Source organism: Ooceraea biroi, chromosome 3, assembly GCF_003672135.1.
Source record: "Ooceraea biroi isolate clonal line C1 chromosome 3, Obir_v5.4, whole genome shotgun sequence".
Classification (NCBI taxonomy): domain Eukaryota; kingdom Metazoa; phylum Arthropoda; class Insecta; order Hymenoptera; family Formicidae; genus Ooceraea; species Ooceraea biroi.
The window spans coordinates 4,345,778-4,372,226 of record NC_039508.1 but is presented as its reverse complement, the minus strand read 5'-3'; the positions used below and the strand labels follow the sequence as shown (position 1 = coordinate 4,372,226).

Genomic DNA, 26,449 nt, shown 5'->3' with positions numbered 1-26,449 from the left:
ATTTAATCTGAGATGGTTTGCTTGATTACTTCGGGATTTCAAAAATTCTGCTAATGAGAATTTTAGTAAATTTGATAAACTTCGGCACTATATAGATAAAATCAATAATAACCGCGTTAGACAAATAAATATATCGTAACAGTGCCGAAGGAATACGTAAAAGGTATAGCGACCACGATTAATAAATAAGATGAAATTATAATGTCTTTTGCGTGTTTTGATAATGGCAGATTATAACAGATCAATCATAAATCTACGGAGGACACCGTCCAGCGGCTTCGTTCGCGATTAATCTTCTCAAAGGTCGTGACTCGTTCTCGTTTGAGCGTTTAGAGCGAATCGAAGTTGGATTCCCGATCGCTAGTCTGTAGAAAGCGTCAATTAATAATAACCAATGGCAATTTTTCAACGGGATATTAATCTTTTCTATCTTAGAAGACATTACTCAACCAAAGATATAAATCGTCTTACCCTATCCGGACTGTATAGTGGCGGATGCTGTGCCGGAAGTCTCAATGTACTGCCTAAATCTCGTTCAGCCATGGTGTGACCTTCGCTGGCGCTATCCCTGATGTCCCTGTTATCTCTGGCGTCTTTGACGCTGTTTCTTCGCACAGCAGCGACTTTCGTCGGCGGTTGGATCGTCGTTTCGCCGCAAGATCTTGCCAAAGTGGAGCCAGCCTCGCCCAAGTCTAATCTGAGAAGCTTTGTCGGAGCCTGTATGGTGGTTTCGCCGCATGAGCGAGCCAGAGTCGAGTCCAGATCAACTTGAAGATCTGCGCTTCTCAATACCTTCGTTGCTGTTTCCACAGTAGTTTCACCGCAAGAGCGTGCCAAGGTGGATTCAGCATCTGCAGTATGGGTCACCGTCGCTGATACCTGTTAAATAATTGAAATTCAAAAATATATAATTTTATGTAAATTTGTTTATTAAATAAATGATGAAATTCAAAGTCTCTTGATAAAAGCCAACCTGAAAACCGGCGCTTACGAGGGCACCCGTGGGCGTCGCCGGATTTCTTGATCCTTGCAAATCAGCTTCTTTACAATCCTTCGTGCTAGATATACTCTGTTTTCTATTAGCCGGCGAGCTCGCGCCATTATCAAGGTAACTTATGAGTTTGTGCTCTTCGGCGGCGAACGTGCTCATACCAGCTTTGTAATTTTGTGGTGATTGCGGTGCCGATCGATATTTTGCACGCGGGATCATGACTGTTAAGGAGCGATCGCGCTGATCATCGTTAACTGGTATCACTGCGGGTAGATTGGGCTTGTTATATTGATATTACATTTGTGAATTTTTGTCCAAGATATGTTATACTCATAATCAACGTGTTTTAAAGAATTACGAGTATAAGGGAATGTGACAAGAGAAAGAGTAACAGAACGTACCTGCTGCAGGTACCATAGTAGTTTTTCTGGGTGGATGACGAGGTTTTGCGTTGATCTTACGAACTGGTCGTTTGTTCGGCGGCAGCGGTGCGATCATTTGCGGTGGCGGTGGTAAAATGTGTGGTACATGATGGGGTATTGCCAAATCAGTGACGCTACCTTCACTGCTGGTATCACCACCTGTACCTGGGATCATTGCTCGTCTGTCGCCGGTCTTTTGGCCACGTCCCGGACGACGGAAACACGACATACCCACACAGATTGCCAAAAGACCCAACAAAATTGCACCGGCTGTTACCAGAGCTATCAGCAAAACTGTAAAAATACAGAAAAATTCGTTCAATCCAATTATTTAGCTTTCCATTTTCTACATATATTTAAAATTGCCTTATTTAATAGACAATACTGTACCTTTCAGATTAACTTGGCAACGTTGGCCGCTATGCCAAGGGAAGCATTCGCATACTTCTTGACCGAGAGAATTGGTAACACAATGACCTTTATTATTGCAGCCAGTGCATCCTAATGGAGCTTGAGAACATACTCTTCCCGGATACGCTGGATTTTCTGACAAATCGGCCCATCCTTCTCTACAAGAACATTGGTAAGATCCTCGTAAGTTGAAACATGCCGCGTGAGGCGAACAATCGTGATGCGGACCATTTTCTTTGGAAGCACACTCGTCGAAGTCGACAGCTTCAATCTAAATTATATTCAAAATTCAATGTTATAAGCTCATAATTTATTAACAAACATTGAAATTTTGGTTATTAATTATTACGTTATTAATTTACTCATCTCAAAATTAACTAACCAAGTCAAGATTTTTCGAGGCATACACCTCCGTACCACCTAGGCTGTAATTGCTTCCAACTAAATATTTACGAAGGACTTCCTTCAGTCTGGTCTCGTTAGCGTTATCGCTAAGTTGTACATGAAACTCGACTTTTGTGGGATTTGGGAAGAATCCAGCGATCTTAAGTCCTCTGTATACATCCCTTAAGTCACTCTGCATTAAGGTTCTATCTAAGGCATCCTTCGTTGGAACTGCCAAACGTTTGTATACTGCTGATGTAGAATCGTTTAAGACACCTTCATACGTCACTAATTCATGCCCAATACGATCCAAACCAACTCGTAGAGTGTACGTATAAGTCGCTAAAAATTATTACATGTTAATGCAAAAACTAAATTGTTCACTGCATGTGCTAAAGAATACATAAATGTATTTGTGAACATACGCTTGCAAGGACGATCTGGGAACATTCTCGCAAATCCTGGCCGGCATATACATCTCATCTCAGTTTCTACTTCGGCGCACATCTCAGACTTAGATGATTTACATTCCGGTGTGCACTGATTTGCAACAGGTGTGAGAGGCACTACTGGCGCTCCCAATACTCCACCCGCCAATACTCTATGAATTTCATTGCCCGTTGGATCCTGTTCGTCACGAGATACTTCCTCTCCGTATTCAGCCTCCACCTAAAATTCCAATAAATAATATGTCTATTGCAATAAATGATGACTTTCCTCAATACTTTTGTTAAGAAGAAATTAGCGTAAAACTGGCTAAAGAATTTGTGGCTCGAAAAAAGTACGCTTAGTAAAATCATTGTATATATATGTTGAGCTTATACCTCTTCCGCTCCAGGCGCAGGTGGTTTCTGATCACTCATTACGACGAATATGGAATCATTATCCATGACGTTATCATACGACGAAGGTATCCTTGTAACGATCGATTGCAAGATCGTCGAAGTCACTGTAGACACGACGCTCGTCGGACGCAATAATGTTTCTGTCACAGTTTCCACCGTTGTCGTGGTCATCGTGTGCGTGAGCAAAAGCGTTCTCGTTGTTGGTGGCGAACCCAACACTGATGTTTTTGTTCTCGTTACAGTCAATGTCTTAAATCGAGTCACCTAGTTTGCAAAATGTTAAAGCATCATTAATAAAATTCTTCGAAAAGTAACAAGCGAAGAAACAACATAAGCTTCACGCATCAAGAGATGCTCATACCTCTTTTGGCTTCATACGTATGGCAGTGCTGGATTCATTTTTAGGAATGGCACTAACTGTAGTGTCTGCAATGTCTTTCGTCATCTGTGTGGCTGAATCACTTGTTTTAAGACGCATCCTGTTATCCGACATTAACGTGCTGGTCACTTTAGTGATTGAACTATCGACTCTGGTAGCTATTATAGATGATTCTGTGTTTGCTGTCGTGTTTATCACGTTGTATTTAATTACTTGGGACTTTTCAGTCATTTCGACATTTGATGCAGTTGAGTATTCTTGTTTCTTCTGATTCGTGCCAATGAATGTTAAAGACTCGGTGGGTTCCAGTCTCGTCGATGGTGAAATGCTCTCGTAGCTAGATTCCAAATATATTGGATGCTCAGGCCGCTTTACGGGATTTGGAGGAATGCTCAACACATACGATTTCGTTGAATCGTGACCAATAATTACTGACGATTTAGTCGGTTGAATATGCTCCACTTGAGGCGGTTTCAATTTTGTCGGTATTACCATATTTGTTAACGATATTGATGTTGCTTGAATCGCAATTCTAAAAAATATATTATATTATTAATGATTCATTTATTCATGCTATAATAGAAAAATTAAAACTGTGATATTTGTTAAGGCTAATTTACGTACTTAGATACAGGTCTTGTGTCGAAAGGTCGCACAGTATAAATGCTAACGTGTTCTGTCATTTGCGTCTCTGCAGGTCTGAGAATTTCAGGAACATCAACTACGACTGGAAGATCAACGGTGCCGTGAATAATTGGTATCTTGGACTCAATATCGTGGACAACTGGAATATGAGACGTAGCGACAGCGGTGGCTATCTGTATGGAACCAGAAACCGCGACAGCTGGTCTTACGGTAGCTATTTCAAGTGGTTTCGTTGTTGTTAATACCGGTGGTGGTGGCAGAATATCCTAAAACGTAACCAAATATTATTAAATTTTCTATACGTATTTAATTTTAAAGATAAATGTTTTATAAACTTTGAAGATTTTTAATGTATTCAAATGCATTTAATGTATCTCACCTGCGATAGCAATTCTACAAGGAAAGGCCTAGTGAGTGACGGTCTCGGACTGGGTGGAACCATGTTAGGCAGAGGTGGTGCAACCGTTGTCGATTCTTTTAGAGGTATATATTTTGGTGGCTTCAGGCCTGATTCGCTGGTCGTTATCAAAGCGAATCTATCTTCTATCGGTATATGAGTAGTAGTGATATCTACTGGCGGCGGAGATAGTCCAAATACATCGCTCGACGGCGGCGGAGGAGGTTTAAGTCCTCCTTGCTCATCTTTGTTCGATTGGTTGGGCCCTACATTCAAAGGTGGTGGCATCATATCTCTGGAGGGAACGTTCATCTCCTTGATATTAATTGGTCTTCTCTTGATTTCATCTTGCTTATTTTGAGACTCTGAAGATGCGAAATTCGTTTGATACGCTGTGTTTAGAGTTTCATTATTCTTCTTATTATGCGACAGATTGTTCTTTATAATTAACATGCTGGGCGGCCTTTCAGTTTGCGTCTTACTGTCCACTTCCTCACCTATGGCCTCGACTGGCATAGAAAACTTTATGTTCGGACGGTTATGTGTTTCCAATCCCGTGGAACCACTCGAAACGATTACTGGTTTCGGCACTTGAGGCTTTGGTTTTGTCAAGATATGCGGATATTCTGGATGCACTCTTGTTCCAAATGTTCCATGTTCCGGCCGAATAATGCCCGGACGATTGCTTCCGATTGTTGTCGGACGAGATGCGGTGCTGTTCTTATTCTTAGTTATTTCCACGTTAATCTTAGTAGACTGGGATGAGTGCCCCGTTGACAATTTTTGTTGGGATTTTAGAATGTCCGACGTTATTACATCTACATTCCAATCGTGAAGATCATGATTTACTTTTATTTTGTGGTCCAATGTTTGATTAATGAAAGTTTCTGCAGTATTCGGTTTAATATTTTCTGGACGTTTCACGGTGTAATCGGGTCTAACTTCTAATTTAATAGGCGGCTTTGTCACTATTTCCGGTTTGCGATACAATACGGGTCTTGAATCAGGCCTAATCGGCCTGTGATACGGTCTTTCTAATTTATCTATTTCAGTAGCAAATTGAGGTGTGATTGCTGGTGGTTTCAGATCCATAGTATCATCGTGTTTGAGCGAATTTGATGCTGTGGTATATCCGACTTGCGTTTTTGATGTTGGATTTATATTTCCATTATCAGAAACATGAATTCCGTGAACTATGTCATGAATGGGCTTATCTTCTTTTCGTTTATAGCCATAAGGTGTGACAGAGTCCACGTGTACATTGTATACTCCAAACGGCTTGCCTTGTAGTATAGGCAAGTCGTAAGGTCTCGTGTTATAAGGGTCAGCATCGTAAGGTTTTTGGAGTAATATTTTTCCATCGATTTCCGCTTGCTGTACTTCTAGCGGTTTGCCCATAATCGCATTGATGGAAACGACTGTTCCATACGGAGTTTGTAATTTTAAGGTTTGATTATTATCTTGAGAATACGCAGTATTTATCGTAGCATTCTTGCCCTGATTATTAGTCTCCTGTTTCTTATTTCCTTGTTTATAATTATTCTGATAATTTACATACTCCGAAGCACCAATGTCGGAATCCAACAATGTCTGTTCAGACTGCGTATTGGTTTGCCACTTTTCGGAATTATCTTCTGATGATGTATATTGCGGTTTCGTAGAGGGTACGTGAGAATGTTTGTTTTCTTCTGATATCGGATTTAGATGTAAAGGATTGTGATATTCTATTGCTCCAGTTGGCACGTAATCGTTCTGTTCAGTTGGCGTATTTGGTACTGGAATATTACTCACGCTTATTTTGTCAGAATAAATGTATGGTGGTCTATTTTGAGGATCTATCTGAATGAACAATTTAGGCGGTACTCTAGTAGACTCTTGATGAGATTGACTAATTGGTGGGCGATGTGGTAATGCAAAAATGTTTTGTGTTTTTATCGGAGGCCTCTGTGGTCCAGGATAGGTTGGTTTCCTGACCAGAGGATAACCAGTAGGTCGTTCTACAACGACATGTCTATCCAGGGGACGTTTGGTCGTCGGGCTTGATATGGGTCGCGGCCTCGGACGACTATTTATTGCGAATCTGTTTGGCTTCTTATCAGATTTCCAGTTAGTTCCCAATGTTATTTCGTTTCCAGAATCTGGTTTGCCAGGCAATATGTATCGATGTGGAATTTCAGCTGGTGTGGAAACTTCTACACGTCTAGGTGGAGCTTGTTCTGGATTTTGACCATCTAGGAAATGACCATGCACTGATGGTTGAATAGAATGAGAATGAACAGATGGATGAGACTGTGGTCGACCGTTTATTGTCTCCGGTTTATGGTGCACAAGGATTTCCGTATGTACGTGACCTTGACTAGAACTTTCAGATCCATCAGGACGTTTGATTAAGTGAACCTCTGATGGTCTTTTATCAGGTCGCAATAAAGGTGTTTCTTGTACTTCTTGCGGTCTTCCGTAATCAACGCGTACGGACGACAGTAGAGTAGCGTGTGGGCGATTGGAGAAACTCGGTTTCGGAGCACCAGGCTTAAAGTTGATAGGTGGTGACGGTGGAAGCATAAAATCAGCTGGATTTTTCTCGCTTGAATATTGTGGTAAATCTTCGACCTATAAGTATATATATAATTATTATGATATATTCTATTATTTTCTATGTTTTTTATTTAATAATTTGTATTATTACACGTTATTTATTACTACAAAATTTAACAATATTTTATATAGTAATTCAACTAACATTAAAGCATCTATTTTACATAAAAAGTTTTGTACCTTTTGAATGCCAACGAAACCTGGCCCAACTTCTGGTTCTGGATAAGGTGATGGATCATCGAAATATTGACCACTTATATGAGGCTCGTTGGTGTCTCCAAAAATCAGAGCTTGTGTTCCACCTTGAGGAATCACAACGTTAGCTACTTGACTTGGTTGTATATTAACTAACAAAGGTTGTCCAGTCGATCTGTCAATGACATGTGGTATTTGATGAACTATTGGTTCAGTAAAAATAGGTTTCGATTCTGACTCCTGAATGACGATAGAACTATCTGGCAATAAAGGATCTTTTTGTGCCCACGGCGGCCGTTTTTGTTCTTCCACAAGCAATGTAGTTGGACGAGGTTTTTCAATTGGTTGTTCTGGATGAATCTTGAAAGAAATTATCATGTATTGCTGCACTTCACGGTTTATAATACAAAGAAAAAAAGTTCTTATTTAAAAAAAATATCTTACGGGTGGCAAAGGAGGTGTTAAGGGATCCTTAGCGCTCCATGGCCTTCTATATTTTTCTGGATTCCATTCTGGAATTTTATGGTTCACATTGGGATTTGCATATTGTTCCACATTTGGTCTATCAGGTGGCTTTAGCAAGGGGTCATTTTCTAAAATATCTTGCTTGGATACAATTCTTTTGGGCGGTGACGATTGGACAGGGAACAATTTTTGAGGTTTCTTAGAAAGTGCATGATCTATATCAAGAGGAATGGAAACTGGCACATTTAAATGTTCTTCATAAATCTGATGCGCCGGCAAGATCTGTATCTGTGGACCTTGCGCGGCTTGCGGTTGAGTATCGCGATCATTTTCTAGGACTTCCAAGACAGGATGTACTGGAATATTTGGTACTGGTAATGGTGGAGGTTTCATGCCGATATGTTTTTCATCTTTCAAAAATGTTTGTGGTGGCCTCGGCGCCATTTTTCCCGGCTTTCCTATAATAACGTCACTATTTGCAGTGATCACTTCACCCGGAGATATCGGTATACCATCGGCAAGACTACTGGCAACTTTGTGGCGTGTCTCGGCAATATAATTATGATTGAGATTTGCCAGATGGGCAGCTGAAACGAGCAACTATGTAATAATGTAGTAATCCAGAAATACAATAAGTAAAACATTAATAATCTAAAGAAAGTTACCAATATGTTGACTTTCTGCGGTTTCTATATCACCATCAGCGAATTCTGCAACGGGTATGTAAATTGGAGATCTTTGCGTTGTGACTTCTTGGGCGTCTGTGAGAGGTGCAGTATCGTTTCTGCGACTAGCTGCAGTTTTTCCTTGTAATAATCCAGCCATCGCCGTGATAACTGGGCCCAGGGCAGACAAGCTATTAATTCCCAAGGAACCCAAATTAAGAAGATTGCTAACTTGAAGATCGTCTCCGGATTGAGGATTGGGTTGTTTGTTTTGTTCATTGCTTGCCAATAATGTCGTACCATTGTTATCCTGTTTAATTAATATAGCCGATAATTTGATGAATATTTTCCATTAGAAGAAATGCTGATGATTTTTTAATTTATTAAAAAACCGTTAAATAATACCTGCTTATTAATTAAATCTGATGGCTTTACATCAGCACCAATATTTTCTGACAAAATCGCCGATGATGCTGCAGCCGTTGTGCTCATGGAGCTTGTCTCGTGTTTTTTCATTTCCGTAAAGGAGGATGTTTCCGAAGTTTCCAGATTCGTAGTCGCGGTTGGATCAATTTGATCTTCTTCATCAAAAAAGATGATCGTTGAGCCAGTGACGACATTTTTCACCGGATCTGAATGGTGTGCGGTTGTCAACAAAGCATTCATGTAACCGGCATCTAATAAACTTGGAGCTATCGATTCGGTCACGACATTTTCAACGATATGCGAACGAGACGTTACGGTTGTTGATGTTTCGCCGTCTGGACCAGCCTAATGAAAAAGAAATTTTAAATATATGTAATATTTTCTATTAATTTTTTGGAAATTTTATTAATTTTTGGAAATTTTATATCTCTTATACTCTGTAAATACCTGTAGTAATGTCGTAAAGTAAGTGAAGGTAGTAAGGTACGTTTTAGTAGCGAAGATCTGTATGGGTTCTGGAGTAGCATTGATTGGAGCAGTTTTCATGGTTGTTTTTCGTACCGGCACTTTCTCCAGTACTACGTCAGTTGATGTGGCTACGTTCGTACGAATCACTGTACTTCCTTTTTCCAAAAAGGTGTTGAAGTACGTATACGTGATGTAATAGGTTTTCGTTGTATCCGTTACACTACCGTCGGTGTTGTCCAAGGCAGTCAAGGTAGTCGTGACGCTGGTCGGTCGTGGCGGAGGTGCTGATTCTGTTACTATTAACTAGAAAAAAAAATTAAAAAGGAAAATAGCATCGCAACAGATACTGATTTATGTGAAAATTTATGAAAAAACAAAGAACCTGAGTAATTGTGTCGCTGACCGTTTCTATTTTCGTTCGACCTTCTTCTATAAATGTCTTTTCCAGCACTCTAGTACTGAGGTATGTATTAGTTTCCGGCTGCGGTGCTTCTGATGGTTCAAGAATCATGTCTAGGTAATGCTGCGGTGCAGTAACCGTGTTTGTTATGACTTTCGTGCTACTTTCTAAGGCGTCATTTACATCCCGGTGATCTGTGTTCAAAGTCAGATACGTGTAAGTTGTTTTAAATACTTCAGTACGCAAAGTTGGAGATGCCTCCAAAGTCACGGCTGCCGTTTCAGACCCAGGTTTTCTATGTCGTTCTTCTGTCGCTGTGTTTGCCACCACCTAAGAGAAAATGATTAAAAAATTATTATGGAATGCAGAGCATCTTACAAAACTTGGCTCTAAAATATTTTTATTGTATTTGAAGTGAAAATAATACAGTTGTTAAAATCTTTTTGTTTAGATTGTCTTTTTCGCGGTTTAGAACTATCTATATTTCTTTAATGAACTATTTAAACACCGTAGATTTTTTAAATATATTTTTATATTTAATTTAAGTTCTCGAGTTTAAAATTCTTTTCTTCTCAGAGGAGTTCTGAGTTGATGATATCATTCTTTTTTATATTGCCTAGAGTTCTCTGTTATTGAAAATACCGTAAATTCAGAAATGAAAAAGTTCTCGAGTTAAAAACTCTTTTCTTCTCAGAGGAGTTCTGAGTTGATGATATCATTCTTTTTTATATTTCCTGGAGTTCTCTGTTATTGAAAATACCGTAAATTCAGAAATGAAAAAGTTCTCGAGTTAAAAACTTTTTTCTTCTCAGAGGAGTTCTGAGTTGATGATATCATTATTTTTTATATTGCCTAGAGTTCTCTGCTATTGAAAATACCGTAAATTTAGAAATGAAAAAGTTCTAGCCATTGAAAATTTTTTCTTTCATCATTCCGTTAGGTTTTCCCGCACGCCGCTGTATATTAGGTGGCCTCAACTTAGAACTCATCCGAGTTAAATTTCAGATACATAACTTCTTTAGATTTCGATTGTATGTTCGCATTTTAGAGCTACATCATGCAATTCTTTCAATTGACATACTATTAAGTAATTACGAAAAATTCCTTAATTTTGTCATTTTTCAATATTCATAAATTATAATGACAAAAGAGGATATACTTCGATATATTTTAATTGTAAATATGTATGTAGATGTATTTGCATAAGCACCTGCTGCTCTGTAGAGACGGTAGTCGTCCCATCTTTAGTGATCGTGCTGAGATACGTGAAAGTTGTTGTGCAAGTCTTCGTGACAAACTCGTTTGGTTTATCCTGCGGGAGGAGCATGACCACCGCGTCTGACAAGGTGAGGGTAGGTTGAGGATTCGAATTCTCCCATCGTAGAGCCGGAGTGGGCCCAGCTACGATAACTTCCACACCGTTTGACATTACGCGGGTCGCTAGATTGAATCTGCGTCCTTCTTCCTCATCTTTTGCTTCATACTCTGCTATTATTATAATGTCATTAGCAGCAATTTCACAACATGTTGCGTCTATAAACAGAGTCGCTTCGCAATAAGGATTTCATTTGACTATTTTTTGGAAACTTTTTAAAAACCAGATCTTGTATGTATACATTCTACCTAATATTGTAAAAAATGCTATCAGAAAATTAAGCTTACATATCATTCACATTATATAATCCAATTATTAAATATAATACCTACATTAATATGCAGAGAGAATTAAAAGAAAGTATTTTTATAACGTTTAAATTATACATTATTAATTGTACAACAGTCTTTTTACAGAGATATGTTCAAATTATTGAAATTACACTTCATACATACACATACACATACACATATATATGTGCATGCGTAGTAATGTATATCTATATAATAATTAAAAGAAAAAACGTAAATTTAGATATGTACAAAGTCATTTTGTCATATACATTATGTACATTTCATACAGGGTATAATGTACAACAAAATTTAGAATACCAAAAGCCAATTAACAGAGCATTTATACAGTTCAATAGTCCGTTTCGTACAAGTCTAACCGAATTCACGTAAAGTCAGGAAATCTATAGCGAAAAAAGTTTATTAGTCTAAGGATTATGTTACATAACGATCACATACATACACCAAATACGTTCACATCGCTGAACTGGCTATTTTCGCATTTATTTATTGTCTTTTAGGGGATGCTCAATAATAATTTTTAAATAATTTTTATTATATTTAATCATATATTCATTTTATAGTTATTGTATATCGTGTACAAAAATTAAAAAAATTTGTATATCATCTTTGGTGAATGGTGCAATCGTCGCAAGAGAGAGGTGTCAGATGGAAAAAGGGCTACTCACCGGCAGCGGGTACTGGACTATACACAGACGATATGACGTTGGCTGACGACTCCACGGTAGGAGTCACAGTCACTGTGATGGGCACCGTCAGCGTAAGTGTCGTCACTCTCGGTCGTACGGTCGTCGACGATGTCACTTTAGTTTCCAGTCCGTTAAGTTGCGTCACTACGTACGTATACGTCCTTAATCGCGTCGATGTCACTACTGTTTCAGTATAATAAACGCTTACTGTACTAGGTTCCAACGCGAGATTTGTCATGGACTCGGTCATTAAGTCGATCGTGGCCGGTTTAGATGGCAAGATCTCGGGGAAATCGAGGCGGGACAGTGACAAGTAAAGATCATCCGCAAGTCCGGCCTCGATCTCTTCTGGCGTGGGTGACGCGATCTTGGTGGTGATTTTTGTCACGGGAATTGTCTCGAGTACGGAAGTTTCGGAGACTGACGATTTCTCATGAGTGTAATTCACGCTCAACGGTATCACGCTGGGTATGTACGAATCAAGATGATCTGTCGTATCGGTATCATGCACTGATGATTTCGTAGCCTCGAGTGGTATAACACTCTGGTATCTTGGCGTAATTGTAGAATCGGGTGAAGGGACTGTTTCGACTGCAGAAGTCGAAGTCGAGTTAGAATCAGCTTTGCTATCTAGTTGTATGGGTTGTACTGTCAACATCTCTTCTGGGATTTCGCTGGTTGCTTGCGTAATCGTGCTGCGTTCTGTCGAGTCTTCAACGGTTTTGCTCAAGTTTTGATCTTTATTTTTTATATCAAGTGTTGTCATCTCAGTGACAGGGATGTATGTTGCCATTGCATCGTCTGTTGTAGTGTTTTCTTCATCAAGATGTCTTATAGATTCGGTTAGTCCGTCTGGCACATTCAACGTAGTAGTATCATCCTTGAAAGTACTTTGCTCTTCAAAACTGGCCATAGTAGTGTATTCTTTTGTTGTAAATTTATTGTCATCATCTTCTTCGATAGAAACAGGCATAGTAGTTGTTAAATCTTTATTTAATGTATCAAGTTTAGTTAATGTCTTGGTAGTAGCGTTGTTGTCGCCTAAAACAGTATCGATTGATTCCGTTATGTTTGTCGATGTAACATCGAATTCTTGAGTTGTTCTCACTGCTTGTTCATCAGGTGATTTTTCTGACGTAATTTGATAGATTGGTTTTGTCGTTACGGCAATATCATCAATCTTTGTCAGCATTTCAACATCGCTTTTATTAGATACAATATTATCTTCGTCTTTAGAAGAAATTATTTTGGGATATTGCTCATCTTTCATTAAACTATCATCGATATTTTCAGTCGTGGTAGTCGTGTCAGGATAATCATGTTCGTATTCTTCATCATCCCTGTCATCTTCCTCATCGGACGCAGGGAAAAAGAAATTATCAGTAATGATCACTGGTGTGTTCGACATGCTTTCTTCAGGTAAAGCAGTGAAGCCACCTCCCACTGATACGAAACTCGCTCTCTCTTCCGGTTTATTATCAATAAGATTTGGCGTTTCTTCAAGACTGGGCGTAGTGATTGCAGAATCTCTGTCTTTAATAACTTCATCTTTCTCTTCTTCATCTGAATATTCGTCATCATACTTGGAAGAAGCTACGGTGAAAAATCCAGTAGTAATAATGGCAAAAGTCGGCGTCGGTGTTATTGGTCGCACCGCAACTAATTTCTTTCTAGTTACTCTAATCTTATGCTTCGATGAAGTTGACGGTATCAATTTGGACTGGAGTTTTCTGCGTCTAGTTATGGTCACTTTATGCCTTCCGCTGGAAGACTGATAATTCTGCAAGTCTGGAATGTCAGTTGGATAGATCGATTGGTCCGATCCAAGAGTCCTGACACGAGTTACTACGATTCTTCGTGGTGCGTGCGTGGCAGACGCGTACGCAAGATTCTTTGTATAAGGTGTTACAGGTCTGCGCCTAACAACTGTAAGCTTGTGTTGCTTAGCATCTCTACTACGCACCACGGGCACTCGAATTCTGACACGTTTTCGTGGTGTCTCTTCGAGAGATTTTTCGTTATTATCCACGTTAGCTTTTCTTATATTTATATCATCCTCGTTTGTGGACCATACGTTAAGGATGCCTTCCCTCTCGCGTTCGATGTTCGTGTTTCCATATTGCACCGACTCATCGTAGAAATCACCTGCAAAGGCGACGTTTCCACTTGTCTCTTTAAACACATAATCCATCTCGTACTTAAGTTTACTCCGCTATCCGTATCAAAGTCTATATGATCAAGCAGAGTGTAATGATTAAGCCATTTTCAAGGATTGCTTTCATGATGCGTTAATTGATCAAAGTTAAATTACGTTGCCGTCTTATGTTCGTTTTTGTATGTTCATTCGAGTGTGTGGGATTTTGCCTTATACACTTGCATTTTAGTAGTATTAAACAGCGGGCGCACGACTGTTGTAATGTTGTCGGCGAGACGAAAGAGTATCATGTCTGGTTTTGTCGTGTGGGCGCGCGTGCGGCGGCAAATCGAGGTTGTGTTAGTAGAAGGAAATGTGGGACGACGCTCGAAAAGGAAGCTTTTAGAAGGATATAAGAGAGTCGAGAGAGATTGGGAAAGAGCAAACTGAATAAAACAGACACGAGATAGTCACCCTCGCGGATGACTCCCGTTTTAGCCGAAATTGCCGAATTACCCATAATCTTTCTTCGTGCAACTTTGAGGAAAGGGATTTTGGCAGTCTCGAAATTGTCTATATTACATACGTAGCGACATCGATTTATATCGACATTGCTCGTTTTTTTACTGCTATAATGTATCCGAAGAAGCTGAACCGACGCTCTCCGAATGGAAGAGATTAAGAAAAGGCGGTTAGCCTCAGACGAAATTCTAAGTAGGTTTTGATAAATTTATGGATTTATAATATAAGGACAAAAGGAAAGAAGATGAGGAGCAGAAAGGAATGTTCACGGAAGGATAAAAAGTTAGGTATAAATGGATGTGGAAATGTGCCGTCCGACGTCACCCACTACGCTCTCAAGACTTTGTGTTGGTGCATGTGCGTCGATAGAATCTTCACTTCCTGTCAAAATGGCAACGGCCTCTTCTCTGGCGTGCAACGACGGCGCTATGGAAGGTCGGACTTCGACAGCTGCTTCTAAAACATCTCTTCGTCTTCTGGACGTGCTGGCGGAATCGCCGACTTTTACAGTACTCAGGACAGTGCTAAACTCCCCGGGTCTGCGACCGGAAACATAAAGCGTCACCACGCTGGACTCTGCCTTGGAAGCCGCGGAGGCCTTGGACTCCTTCTTTTTGTCATTCGGCTTACCACGTCCACTGCGTCTGGAAGGCTTCTGATATTCCTCCACTTCATATTCCTCCTCGGAATACTCATAACTGTCATGTCTATAATCGGAATCAGCTGGTTGGTGTCTTCTTTCGACTTCTCCCGGTAAAGTGTTGCTCTGTGTAAACGGAGCAGCCGCGAACAAAGGATCCAATAACGGATTGGAGTTCTGCGGCTGCGGCTGAGGTTGTTGAAGCAATAACAAAAGGGAATTTAAGTTGGCCGCTGGTATTGCGACTGTTGGAGTTACCACAACGGTGTCCGTTATGAATTCCGTCGCGGTAACGACGTTGGTCGAGGAATCGACCAGGGTCGTCAGAATCTCCTTCCCGCGGAAAGTCAGAGGAATGACAGTGCTCTGGTGTTTCGTTATTGTAGTGACGTAGGACGTGGTGCGTGTATTATATTGCGTGGTAGGTGTGGCTTGAGGTTGCAGCAGAGGATTCGGCCCTAACTGACCCAATAGTAATTGCGACAGAAGAATATTGGCAAGGGGAGCATTGCCGGGCAAGGAAGGTTGTACTGTGGAAACTATATTCTCCACGGAATATACTGTTGTAGGTACAATTACTGATTGAGAGACGCGGCGACCGGCAAGACTCGTGAGGGTGTGCGAGATGCGAGTGGTAGGTGTTTCGTGAAGCAAAAATCGTGTAACTTCAGTCTGGCCTTGAACATTAGTGCCTGTCACTTCGCTAACGATCACAACGAGCGGCTTGCCATCTCCTGCTGTTACTGTGCTATATTGAGAAGGCCCAAGGACCTCAGTACTGGGTTGTGCCGTTATGATATTTCGATGTTCCGTAATACCGTTATTCACCACGGGAATCGTGACTTCTGTGGGTACATAATGTGTCACGGTTATGGTGCCATCGAAATTCGGATATACTGTAGGCGATTCTCGGATGTCCTCATGAGACCCTCTACCTCTCGTAGGTGTTCTTCTGTTTCCATTTCTTCCATTTGATCTTGAAGTCGCGCGAGAGGGTGGTACTCTTCGAGAATTTGGAGATTCAGTTGGAGATTTTGATCCGTTTCGTAGTCTTGGTGGTCTTACTCTTCCGTTCTCAGTTGGTTTATTCGTAGCTCTGCCATTTGTTCTCGGACCAGAAGTTGGCCTTTTGTATCTATTTGAAGAGGAATCCTTTTCCCGCAGTGTAAATTGTCTGCCGTTGCCTGAAGTTGGTGATGGCTTTATTCGGACAGATCCGTTTCTATTTCCATTCGACTGTTTTGATCTTGTTCTAGATTTGCTCTGCTGATTCGCCAACTCTGTTGTTTCTGCTGATATTTGATCTGGAGATTTTTGTTGTGGTGTTAAGCTCCGTGCACGATTATTATATCGTGCGAGAGGCTTTGATGCTGACTTTGCGCTATCTTCTTTACTCGCTAAAGCATCCAACGAATCAGATCTCTCACTTGCAGTAGGTTGAGTGGGTCTACGAAAGCGACTGCTGTACGTTCTCAATTGACTAGCTTGACGACGAACTCTTCTTGTTCTGAATCCAAAAGGTCTAATTTGTACAACGGGTCCAGTAGCTTTCCCAGAACGACGATTCACATTTGACCTTCTGTCCTCATGTTCCGAGCCTTCGTAATCGTTATCCGATATTTCTTCAACGGCCTCGCCTTCGAAGATTCCGTCATCCTCGCCTTCGTGTTCCTCATTTGAATCAATCGGTTCCTCAGTAGTTACTTCTTGCTTTCTACCAAGAAATCCGCGCGGTGGAAAGAGGCCTGTATTACTTGGTCGACTTCGTGTAGACACTGGAGGAGTCGCTCTAGCGTTTGTTCGTCCACTGTTCGCTCTAGGAACTGTCGGCGCACTTGGTCTATTTAAATTACCCGATCGTCTCGGCGTTGTAGTTGCCGGTGGTCTTGGAGTAGTTACTGATCTGCCATTATTGTTTAAATTAATAGGTCTACGGAATCTTAATAATGGATTCGTGGATCTTCTGGACGATTCTGTCGTAGTTTGCAAAGGAGTAGTAACAGTTTCACCATCGAAATATTCCGTGAACGGTGTTTCATCCGTGAAAAGCGTAGTTGTAGTAAATTCATTAGCGTCATTTTCTTGATCGTCGTGCCTAACAGTAGGTTGTCCCCTTAATAACGTTGATGACGGTCGGATACCTGCTCGGTATCTCGAAGAAACGCCAGGAAATGCAGAGCTTGAAGAGCGAACTGCAGCTCTAACGGAAGATCCTCTTATTGATGTAGGGCCGCGTCTGTTACTTTGAAATACAGACGAAGGAGTTATTCTAGGCTGCCCTCTACCTCGAGTACTACCCGTTGCAAATGCCGAGCTGTATGAACTCGAGGTGGCGGTTCCCCGTCTACCCGGGAATCTTCTAGAACTTGATGGAGTTAATGTCGAAGAATATGGCCCAATAGGCGAAGTGACACGACCTCGTGACGACGCAAATCTGTTACCCTTACCAGCTAAAGTAGCAGTTATTGTAGGAGTTATATCCGTTCGAGTAATGGTCGTTGCAGCTTGCGCGCCTTTACGTTTCGGATTGAAAGTCGGTCTATTTCTGGAGGCAAACGGTCTAATTACTGGCGTGAAAGTTCTCTTTCTAGTCGAAAATGTCAACCGTGATTTCTTTTTAGAACTTTGGTCTTCGCCCTCTTCACCTTCTTCATCGTCTTCCTCATTCTGTTCGGAGTCTTCGTCTTCCTCATGAGCTGTTGTAGGCTCCTCGGACAGAGAAGATTGGATGACAGCAGGGAAAGGTGAAATTTCCGGGATATTCGTTGATTGGCTTGGAGATAAAGTAGAAGTCGGTGCAATACTTGTGGGACTTGATACAAAATAGCTAGAAGTACTTTCGATTATTTGAGCATATCTGCCCTCGATGCTGGTGCCGATAACTTTTGATTGATAAAACGTGGTAGTTTCGTTATTTTCAATTTGGCCTTGAATCAGACGCACTAGGCCAGTCCGATGACCTTGAAGTGGTACGATACTCGCTTTTTTCTCTTCGTCTATTTTAGTACTCGATGTACTCTCGATCACTTTAGCATAAATCCCATTCAGAAGAGTACCAATTTGCATAGTCGTAAAGTAAACTGTAGTAACTTCATCGGCATCTATTACGCTTCCTTTATTTAAGGACAAAACACCCGTAGGAAGAACCGGAGTAGCTGTCAAGGACGGTAACGGTGGTGTCTCTATCGTTGTCGAGCTCTTCACCACTTGTGCATAATATCCATCTATGTAAGTACCGTACACATCCGTCGTGTAATGAGTTGTAGTATCATCGTGCACCTCGCTTGAGTGTATCGTAGAAATTAAACCTGTTTTCGGAGCTTCTGTTTTGGAAGCCACAATTGTCTTGTCGTCGGTACCCAGTGTCTGAATTGACGGATACACAGGCCCATCAATCGCTCGGCCGGTTGCCTGTTGCGTCGTAACATCTGGTGTCGATACACTAGTTACTGTTTCCAATCTGCTATTCAAAATTGTCTCGTTTCCAATGTAGGATGTAGTGAAGTAAGTGAATGTAGTATAAAAGGTTACAGGTTCGGGCGAAATTGCTGAAGCATTTATGGAACTCTGATTATAAGAGCCGGTTATGATTCCTTTAGATAGAATGTCTGCATTGTCGGTGACAGGTTCTTCAGATACACCGCTGCCTAAAGGTGTAACTTCGTTATCTGCCGTGACTTTAGATTCTTTTTCGTTTATCGGAGTATCCTCCTCAGGTGGATTCAGAGTTGGTGTATAAGTCATTATTACACCAAGTTCCACCGTTGGCGTGGGTGATACTCCTGGCGTAACGACGTTGCTAACCGTTTCCTCGCGGCTGGTTGTTATGATATCACCACCTTTATAGAATGTCGTCCAATAAGTAAAGGTCGTGAAATATGTCACGGGCAGCGTACTAGTTGGAACCGGTGCCACTGGAGACGGTTTTAAAGTTTCCGTGACAACATTTGTAACTGTTTCCAAACGACTGGCGACATTCGTTTGATCGCCTTTGTACATCGTCGTGAAATACGTAAAAGTGGTATAACTAGTCTGCAAAAGTAATGTCGGCGCTGGCTCTACTTCGTGATTGTTAGACTCTGATAATTCTTGATCTTCGGGAACTATATTTCTCTTGTCCACATCGAGAACTGTACCACCACCAGAACTGGAAGACGACACAACGTCCGTAATCATAGAACCCAATACTTCCACATCAGTCGGAGGATTGGGCGTAACTTGTGCGCCAACTTGGAAATTGCGGAATAAGCGCTCGGTAGTAGGTTGATCTTCCCAGGTAGTAGGCATTTCTGTCGTTGGCTCGGTGATGCTTTCAATCGAAGTAACAGATTTATCATTTTGCGTTGTTTGAGCATTTGCTTGCTGAACTTTCTTTGCCAATGAGAGAGCCTCTTCCTGAGATTTCTGACGTTGAAGAGCCTCTAGATAAGCTAAGATTTCTGGAGGAACAGCAGATTCAGATTTCGATGTTGCTGCTTGAGTTGTTTCCTGCGGAATTGATTGAACGTTTGTAGGTGTAATAGTTTCTGTAACAACGTTAGTGAAGACCTCGGTTCGCGTCTCAATTTCTGTTTCATCATCCACAAAAATCGTAGTAAAGTATGTGTAAGTCGTGTAATAAGTCTTAATTTGTTCTTTTATCGCTTCACTCGCCATAGCTGGAGTGGGGCTCGGTTCTAAATCAGTGATCCATCCATCGGATGTCTCAAAATCATCGATGGTTGTGATAGATTCCGTTGGAACATTTTCGTTTCCTGTCGTAGTGTCCTGCTGCTGGAAAGTAGTTGGATTTTTTTCTGTCGTTTCGTCCTCATTAATTGGCTCGGTACCTTTGTTAAAATACTCAGGAGTTCGAGCATTTGTTATAGATGGTAAAACATTCTGCGATATCGTTGTTGGTGATATTAAAGTGGAGTCATCCTTTTCGAAAAGACCAGCAACAACGGCGGAAACGCCATTCGGTCCAATAGTCTGCGTGATTACGTTAGTCTCGACAACTTGTCGACTAGATACGCTTGATGTATTTTCTTGGAAGAAGGTTGTTAGATATGTATACGTTGTGTACAGAGTCTTGAAAATGAGCTCTATTTCCTCATCTTGCTTAGTAGTTTGCTCCTCTTCCATTTCACTGGACAGATTTGGTGTTTTTTGCGTCGTATCTGATGGCAAAGAAGCAGTAGAACGGATCGAGTCGGTCGCACTAGGACGAATCAATTCTGTTAAAAAGGTTACTTCGGAAGAGACTACTTCTCGAGAACGTATCGAGGTCGTAGTCTGATCATTGCCATTAGGAATAAAGAAAGTTGTGAAATATGTAAACGTTTTGTAGACGGTAGAAGGTAATAATCTAGTGGCCAGCGTCGCTTTCCCTTCATGTAATTTGTGTTCGATAGGTCGGAGACCATTTTGAGAAGAGCCGCCTTTAATACTGCGACCTTGAGGGTCGCCTGGTACGATATCATTAGGAATTTCATCGTCCAAAGTTGGCATCATTGACTCCGTCGTTCCTAACACTCTCCTCGCACTTTCCAATATGTCCTTCAAAGTCGTCAAAACGCTGTCTGTCGTACCTTTTAGTGGAGTAGTGAGTTCATTCATTTCAAATGGTGTTTCCTCACTGGTTGTGATTGTCGTCGGTGTGGTAGAAGGTAATGCTTCAACAGTAGTGTCCTGGTCAGATTCCGTTCCTGTTGTGCCGTATTCTACTGTAGTGTCGTCAGCTCCGTACGTTACGGTGGCTTCATCTGGGAAAAAGTACACGTTTGACGACGTGTGAATGATTTGCGCGTAATTGGTGCCAATATAAGTGCCATAAATATGACTCTTGTAATGAGTTGTAGTGCCATCTAATGATGTTGTTGAATCAACAACTTTTAAAAGACCTGTTGGCTTTAACGATCCCGTTTCAACGTCAGGTATCATCAATAACGGTTCTGTGGACATCTTGGAGGATTCAACCTCGACGTCTTCGGTAACGCTAGGTTGGATATTAGCACGGTTGATAGCACTCAAAAGTTGGTCTTCATGCTTCTGGCCTCCTTTGTAGGGTAAATCAGTTCTTGCTTGTTCCATGACGGTCGTAGGCCGAATCTTCAGTACTGCCACGCCGTCGTCTGGTCGAAGTGTGGCGTCGCCTTTGATCGTAGTAGCCGGGCGTCCCACTGGTGCCGGCGATGTGCTTGGCGAAAAGACGATAACAGTGTCGCCAACCGTAGTCGTGAAGTCCGCAAAACCATGATAAGTCACCGTAGCAAGAGGCTTCGTGTCCGGCTTCTTTTGTGGCACAGGTCTTAGCTGTGGCTTGAAGATCTTCGGCACTCGTGGCCTAAAGCTTTTGGATTGCGCATCGTCAAAGGAATCGAAGCTGCTCGATACGTACTCGTGCTTGACGGTGTAAGTGGGTAGATTATCGGCTGGTCGAACCTTTGCCGGTTTGAATCGTTGCGCATCAACATTTAGCTCTCTCTTGCTGAATATATCATTTTCTCTGGACAATTCGTCCAGTTTCGAGGTATTTCCCGTTTCTTTCTGTTTCTCCGAGTCGCTTGATTCCGCATCGCTCGGCGCTTCTAGCTCTTCTATGGCTCTGATCGGCGCATTATCAAGAGCCACTCTGAGCCGCCAATCATCTTCTGGTGCTCTTGAGGGATAAACAACATAGGGACTTGATGGATCTGGACTCGGCTCTTTATCGTAGAATACTCTGCTGGATGTGGATAGAATTCTCGCGTAGAGACGACCATTGTCTAGGGTCGTGCCAAGAACCTGAGTGGCGAATTCGGTGCTCGCACCGTCCTGCACGAATGTTCGTGCAGTTTTTGTCAGTAATCCAACGGGAGGTACGGACTTTCCAGGGCGTGCCGAAACCAAGAGGACTGTAGTCACTCCTGAAGAGCCAAATTTAAGAATGAAGAGTGTAACAGGAGTAACAGACAACATGATGTTACAACAACACAGAATAACGGGATGCCCGCGCGTCGATGATTTATTAATGAGATCATCGCAAGCAAATAAAGGTCAGGAAGCAAGTATATCGACAGAGTAAAAGACGGAGTTGTAAAAATTTTACAGTTCATTTAATACGAGACGTATATGACGAATTCAATTTGTTCAGCCACGTTTCAACCGAATTCGAGAGTCCATGTCACAATCGTCAGACCGAGTACATGCATCGGCGTTTGTTTGCATCGATAAGATGATTCGCGTCATATATATTATAGTTATTTTTTATTGTTATGTAGGTCGTCGGAGAGACGGAGTGGCGGACGGACGTTGGAGGCAGACGGCATCCAGTTGTTGAGAAGAGTTGAAGGCGGGGGAGCAGACGGGAGCAGTAACAGAAACAGAAAAAAAGAGATAGACGATCTTAGTAGACGAGCCTTCTTCTTTCGTAACCTAGGACACCTGTTGTAATACTATCCGCCGTACCCTTAATTCGCATAATTTGCAATCATTACTCTACTTTTCGAAAGATACTGTTCCCTTTGAACAGAGAATGAGAGAAATTAGCATGCGTACGAGAGGAGAAGAAAGAAACGCGTTTAACTATTGTTTGCTTATGTACAACCCCTGAGCTTTGAAAATTCAAAAATCACTGAACGATTCTATGTAAGGGAGAAAATGATTGTTACCTAAAATAATATTATACACTCATACGTACAAGAGTTGAAGTAACAAAACAATTATTATTTCTTTGTTCAAAAGACATATTTTTTGTGCAGTGATGAATTTTCATTTTCTGGGGAAGAACACTTCGCAGTCATTCATACGATAGATCTAAAAACCCAATTACCCCTCTAGAAACGAAATGACACATATATATATCACAGTCTTTTAGCGATAGGAAAGTACTTTGCGCTTTTGAGAAACTTATTTACACGGCCGCACCTCGCGTCAACACGCACATGAATATCTGAGACGCGGAATAGTATATCATGAGAAGAAGTAAGTTAGAGAGCAGAGACAAAGAGTAAAGCAGAAAGACTTCGTTCGATATTGCAGGATTGCACTCAAACCTTGTAAAAAAAGATGTGAAATCTAAGCGTAGAAGCATCGTACGATTCAGTTTTTGAGTGCGATCCTTATCTATGTGATCAGTGTGATTCAGGTGTCGCAAATGTGTCACGACTAATATACACTTGTTAGGCACGTTACATGAGTCTTGTGGAGACTTACCCTCTAGGTCCCTCTGTATCCTGGAAGCTCTAACATTTGATAAAGCTTCATCTGAAAGAAAAGGAAAGAGATGCTTTTAGCATATGTATGTCATTGCTCAGTTTAATTTAATATACTCGATTTGCATACACGCGCGCGCGCGCGATACATAGGCGCACAGTACAAGGTTGCTTTGACGCGTTCAACGCAGAGGAAACAGTGGGTGGTGAAAGGAAATTATCGAAGGATGTTCATAATAGTAGAAGCTTCATTTGGTCATCACACTTCTTGGTAAAATAATTGCTATGCGTCATACGTGTGTCGTCATATCCACTTCTCTGGATTTTACTTGCAAAATTGCATTTGTATTTTAATGATAATCTTTTTTTAGCATCATCACGAAAATGCTAATCGAAGCTTGTCCGGAAATTTCGCGGATTTAATTCTGCGTCTACTTGCGATTCAAAAAGGAAGAAGGAGAACCTAGTAAGAAAAGTGGAGAAGACAGAGGACGCGCGCCTAAAAACAAGTGTGTCTATAGGAATGGACCTGAAAAGGACGCCAGACGTCGGCGACACCAAAGATGTCGTCCGCAGGCCACGATGTACAGTTATCTGACCGACTCCTTTTCTCGCGAGAAATATCTCCACTTCGCATTTTCTTCGTTCACGTGCACGTGAGCGCCCGTACACTTGCATGCGCACGTGACTACGTTATACGTGCGATATATCTGGACGGACAATCTTGCGTGCTTTTCTATGATAACATTGTGCTGTAATCTAATTATATCGCGACGGCAGAACTAAAGGACACAGAGAAAAAAAGCTAATGATATATATTTACTTCGTTACGTGTACAGTAAATAGATTTTGAAACCTTTTGACACACGTGTCCAGAAACGTTTTGTATCTCAATCGATTTAGTGATTATCGATTTTTTGTTTAGTTTCATCGTTTTGCTTCATTCGCAAGTTGGTTGCATGCGAATGTCGGTGGTTGCATCTTTCCGATGTGGTCCAATGACGTTGAACTCGCGAAACGACCGGAGCAGGTGACATCCGGTTATTCAACGGTGGACATTTCTCAGTACCGTAGCAATCGGGACCGGTGTACCCATGGTTCGAGGTCAGTCTCGTCCGGACACATTGGGTCAGCTGGTCGACTTCGCGTCGCCCTTCTTTCCCGCGTCTGGCCTGCGGCCAATCGGGCCGTTTTGTGGCCCCCGACGAACCGGTCGCGTCATGTTACCCAACAATTGGATCGTAGACGTATCTGCATGCGTGAAAAATTCGTGTTTGGAATACATCAACGCGTGTATTCGATATTTTAACGCGCTTTGAATTGCATTGTTAAATGCACCGCGATTATACTAAAGTTCATAGCGCTTTTTAATTAGTGAAATTCAAATATTATTATTACATACATGTATAAATGTTTATTTTTATTTTATTCAACCACACATGCGCTGGTTTGTTCCGTTAACATCTTTACAGTAATTCCATTGTAACAACGCATTATTATTTAATTATAATTTAATTATTACAAACTTTCACGCGTTTCACCTATATTTAACAATGCTACGAACTTTTATTACAATCTAATATTTATAAGAAAATGGTACATTGCTCAAAACAGATAAACATAAATTGAAATAACATGAATATACCAAAAAATAATGTAATATGTAGTTACTGGCTGTTTCTGCTAATCTCGAATTGCATAACTTACGCACAATATTCGCATAGTGTTCGTTGCACTCGCACAAATACCTTAGCTCTGGTTTATGTTATTTAAGAATACAATCATTAAGTAAGAGAGATAGCCGAGCGCACCTGACGATGGACTTCCACGTATGTAGCTGCATAATCACGGTTGCATAGGCGCGGGCTACCTTGAGCCCATTTTCTTGCGTGATTCGCGAGAGGAGAAATCCCTTGGGTATTACGGCCGTTTCGTAAGAACAATTCGTCCATTCATGTTATGCGGCCAGGAATCAGCAGCTAATGTCCAAAAGATTGTTTTTTCATCATAAAAATAATGATTGCACTTGGGTAATCGGCGAGGCTCGTTTAATAAGCGATAAGTGGATATTGCGCCAACGAAATTCCATGATGATAAGTAGGGTCATCAACTTTCCGCAGTAAATCCGTTACAAATCCATAAATGCACTTGATTGCTTCCGTTTGTTGTGATTGCAGCTTTATAGTGTAAAGATGAATCTTTATTCATGCAATTCACATATATTTATATAATATACATAAATTTTATTATACTAGTCATTAAAATTTTTTTCTTTTCCGAGGAGTTCTGTGCTATTTATATTGCTATTTGGCATATTGCCTAGAGTTCTCGATGATTTAAAATTCGTTAAAACAATAAATGAAAAAGTTCTAGCCATTAAAACTTTTTCTTTCCCGAGGAGTTCTGTGCTATTTATATTGTTAATTGGCATATTGCCTAGAGTTCTCGATGATTTAAAATTCGTTAAAACAATAAATAAAAATATTATATATAAAATATTATATAAAATAAAATTTTATATAATAAATATATGTTTATACAGGGTGTCTGATATAAGGCGAAAAACCTCTCGCCCACAGATAGATCTCGTCAAACTGAATTAAAAAGTCATGTACCATTTTGCAAACAACCACGTAAAATTTCGAGTAATTAAGTAAAGAAAGTTCGCTAATTCAGCGGACGCGATCGGCAGCGAGGGAAATAGGCATGAATGACGTAAAAAACGACTAGCCGCGTGCGCGATGCGATAACAGCGAGTATCGGATTACAGCGGCAGGCGAGACGACGCGTGGACAACACTTTCTCGGCAACCCGAGCGCTTGAATGAGACGCTGAGAAATTATTGTCCACGCTCGTCTCGCCTGCCGCTGTAATCCGATACTCGCTGCTCTCGCGTTCTTCTAAGAAATACGCTCG

At 41.1% G+C, this 26,449-nt stretch overlaps 1 protein-coding gene across 1 annotated transcript; it reads right to left on the bottom strand.

Annotated features, from left to right (window-relative positions):
* Positions 1-329: 329 nt before the first annotated feature.
* LOC105278692 lies at positions 330-24,968 on the bottom strand. The gene is given in 22 exon segments (XM_011337995.2): positions 330-365; positions 472-879; positions 974-1,254; positions 1,393-1,707; positions 1,804-2,095; positions 2,207-2,550; positions 2,634-2,901; positions 2,994-3,317; positions 3,415-3,964; positions 4,057-4,343; positions 4,457-7,084; positions 7,250-8,316; positions 8,395-8,704; positions 8,800-9,165; positions 9,268-9,591; positions 9,671-10,018; positions 10,899-11,176; positions 12,043-14,235; positions 15,044-22,246; positions 23,535-23,607; positions 24,626-24,674; positions 24,676-24,968. Coding segments are annotated over 22 exon segments (18,087 nt in total). The 5' UTR covers positions 24,819-24,968.
* Positions 24,969-26,449: the final 1,481 nt, after the last annotated feature.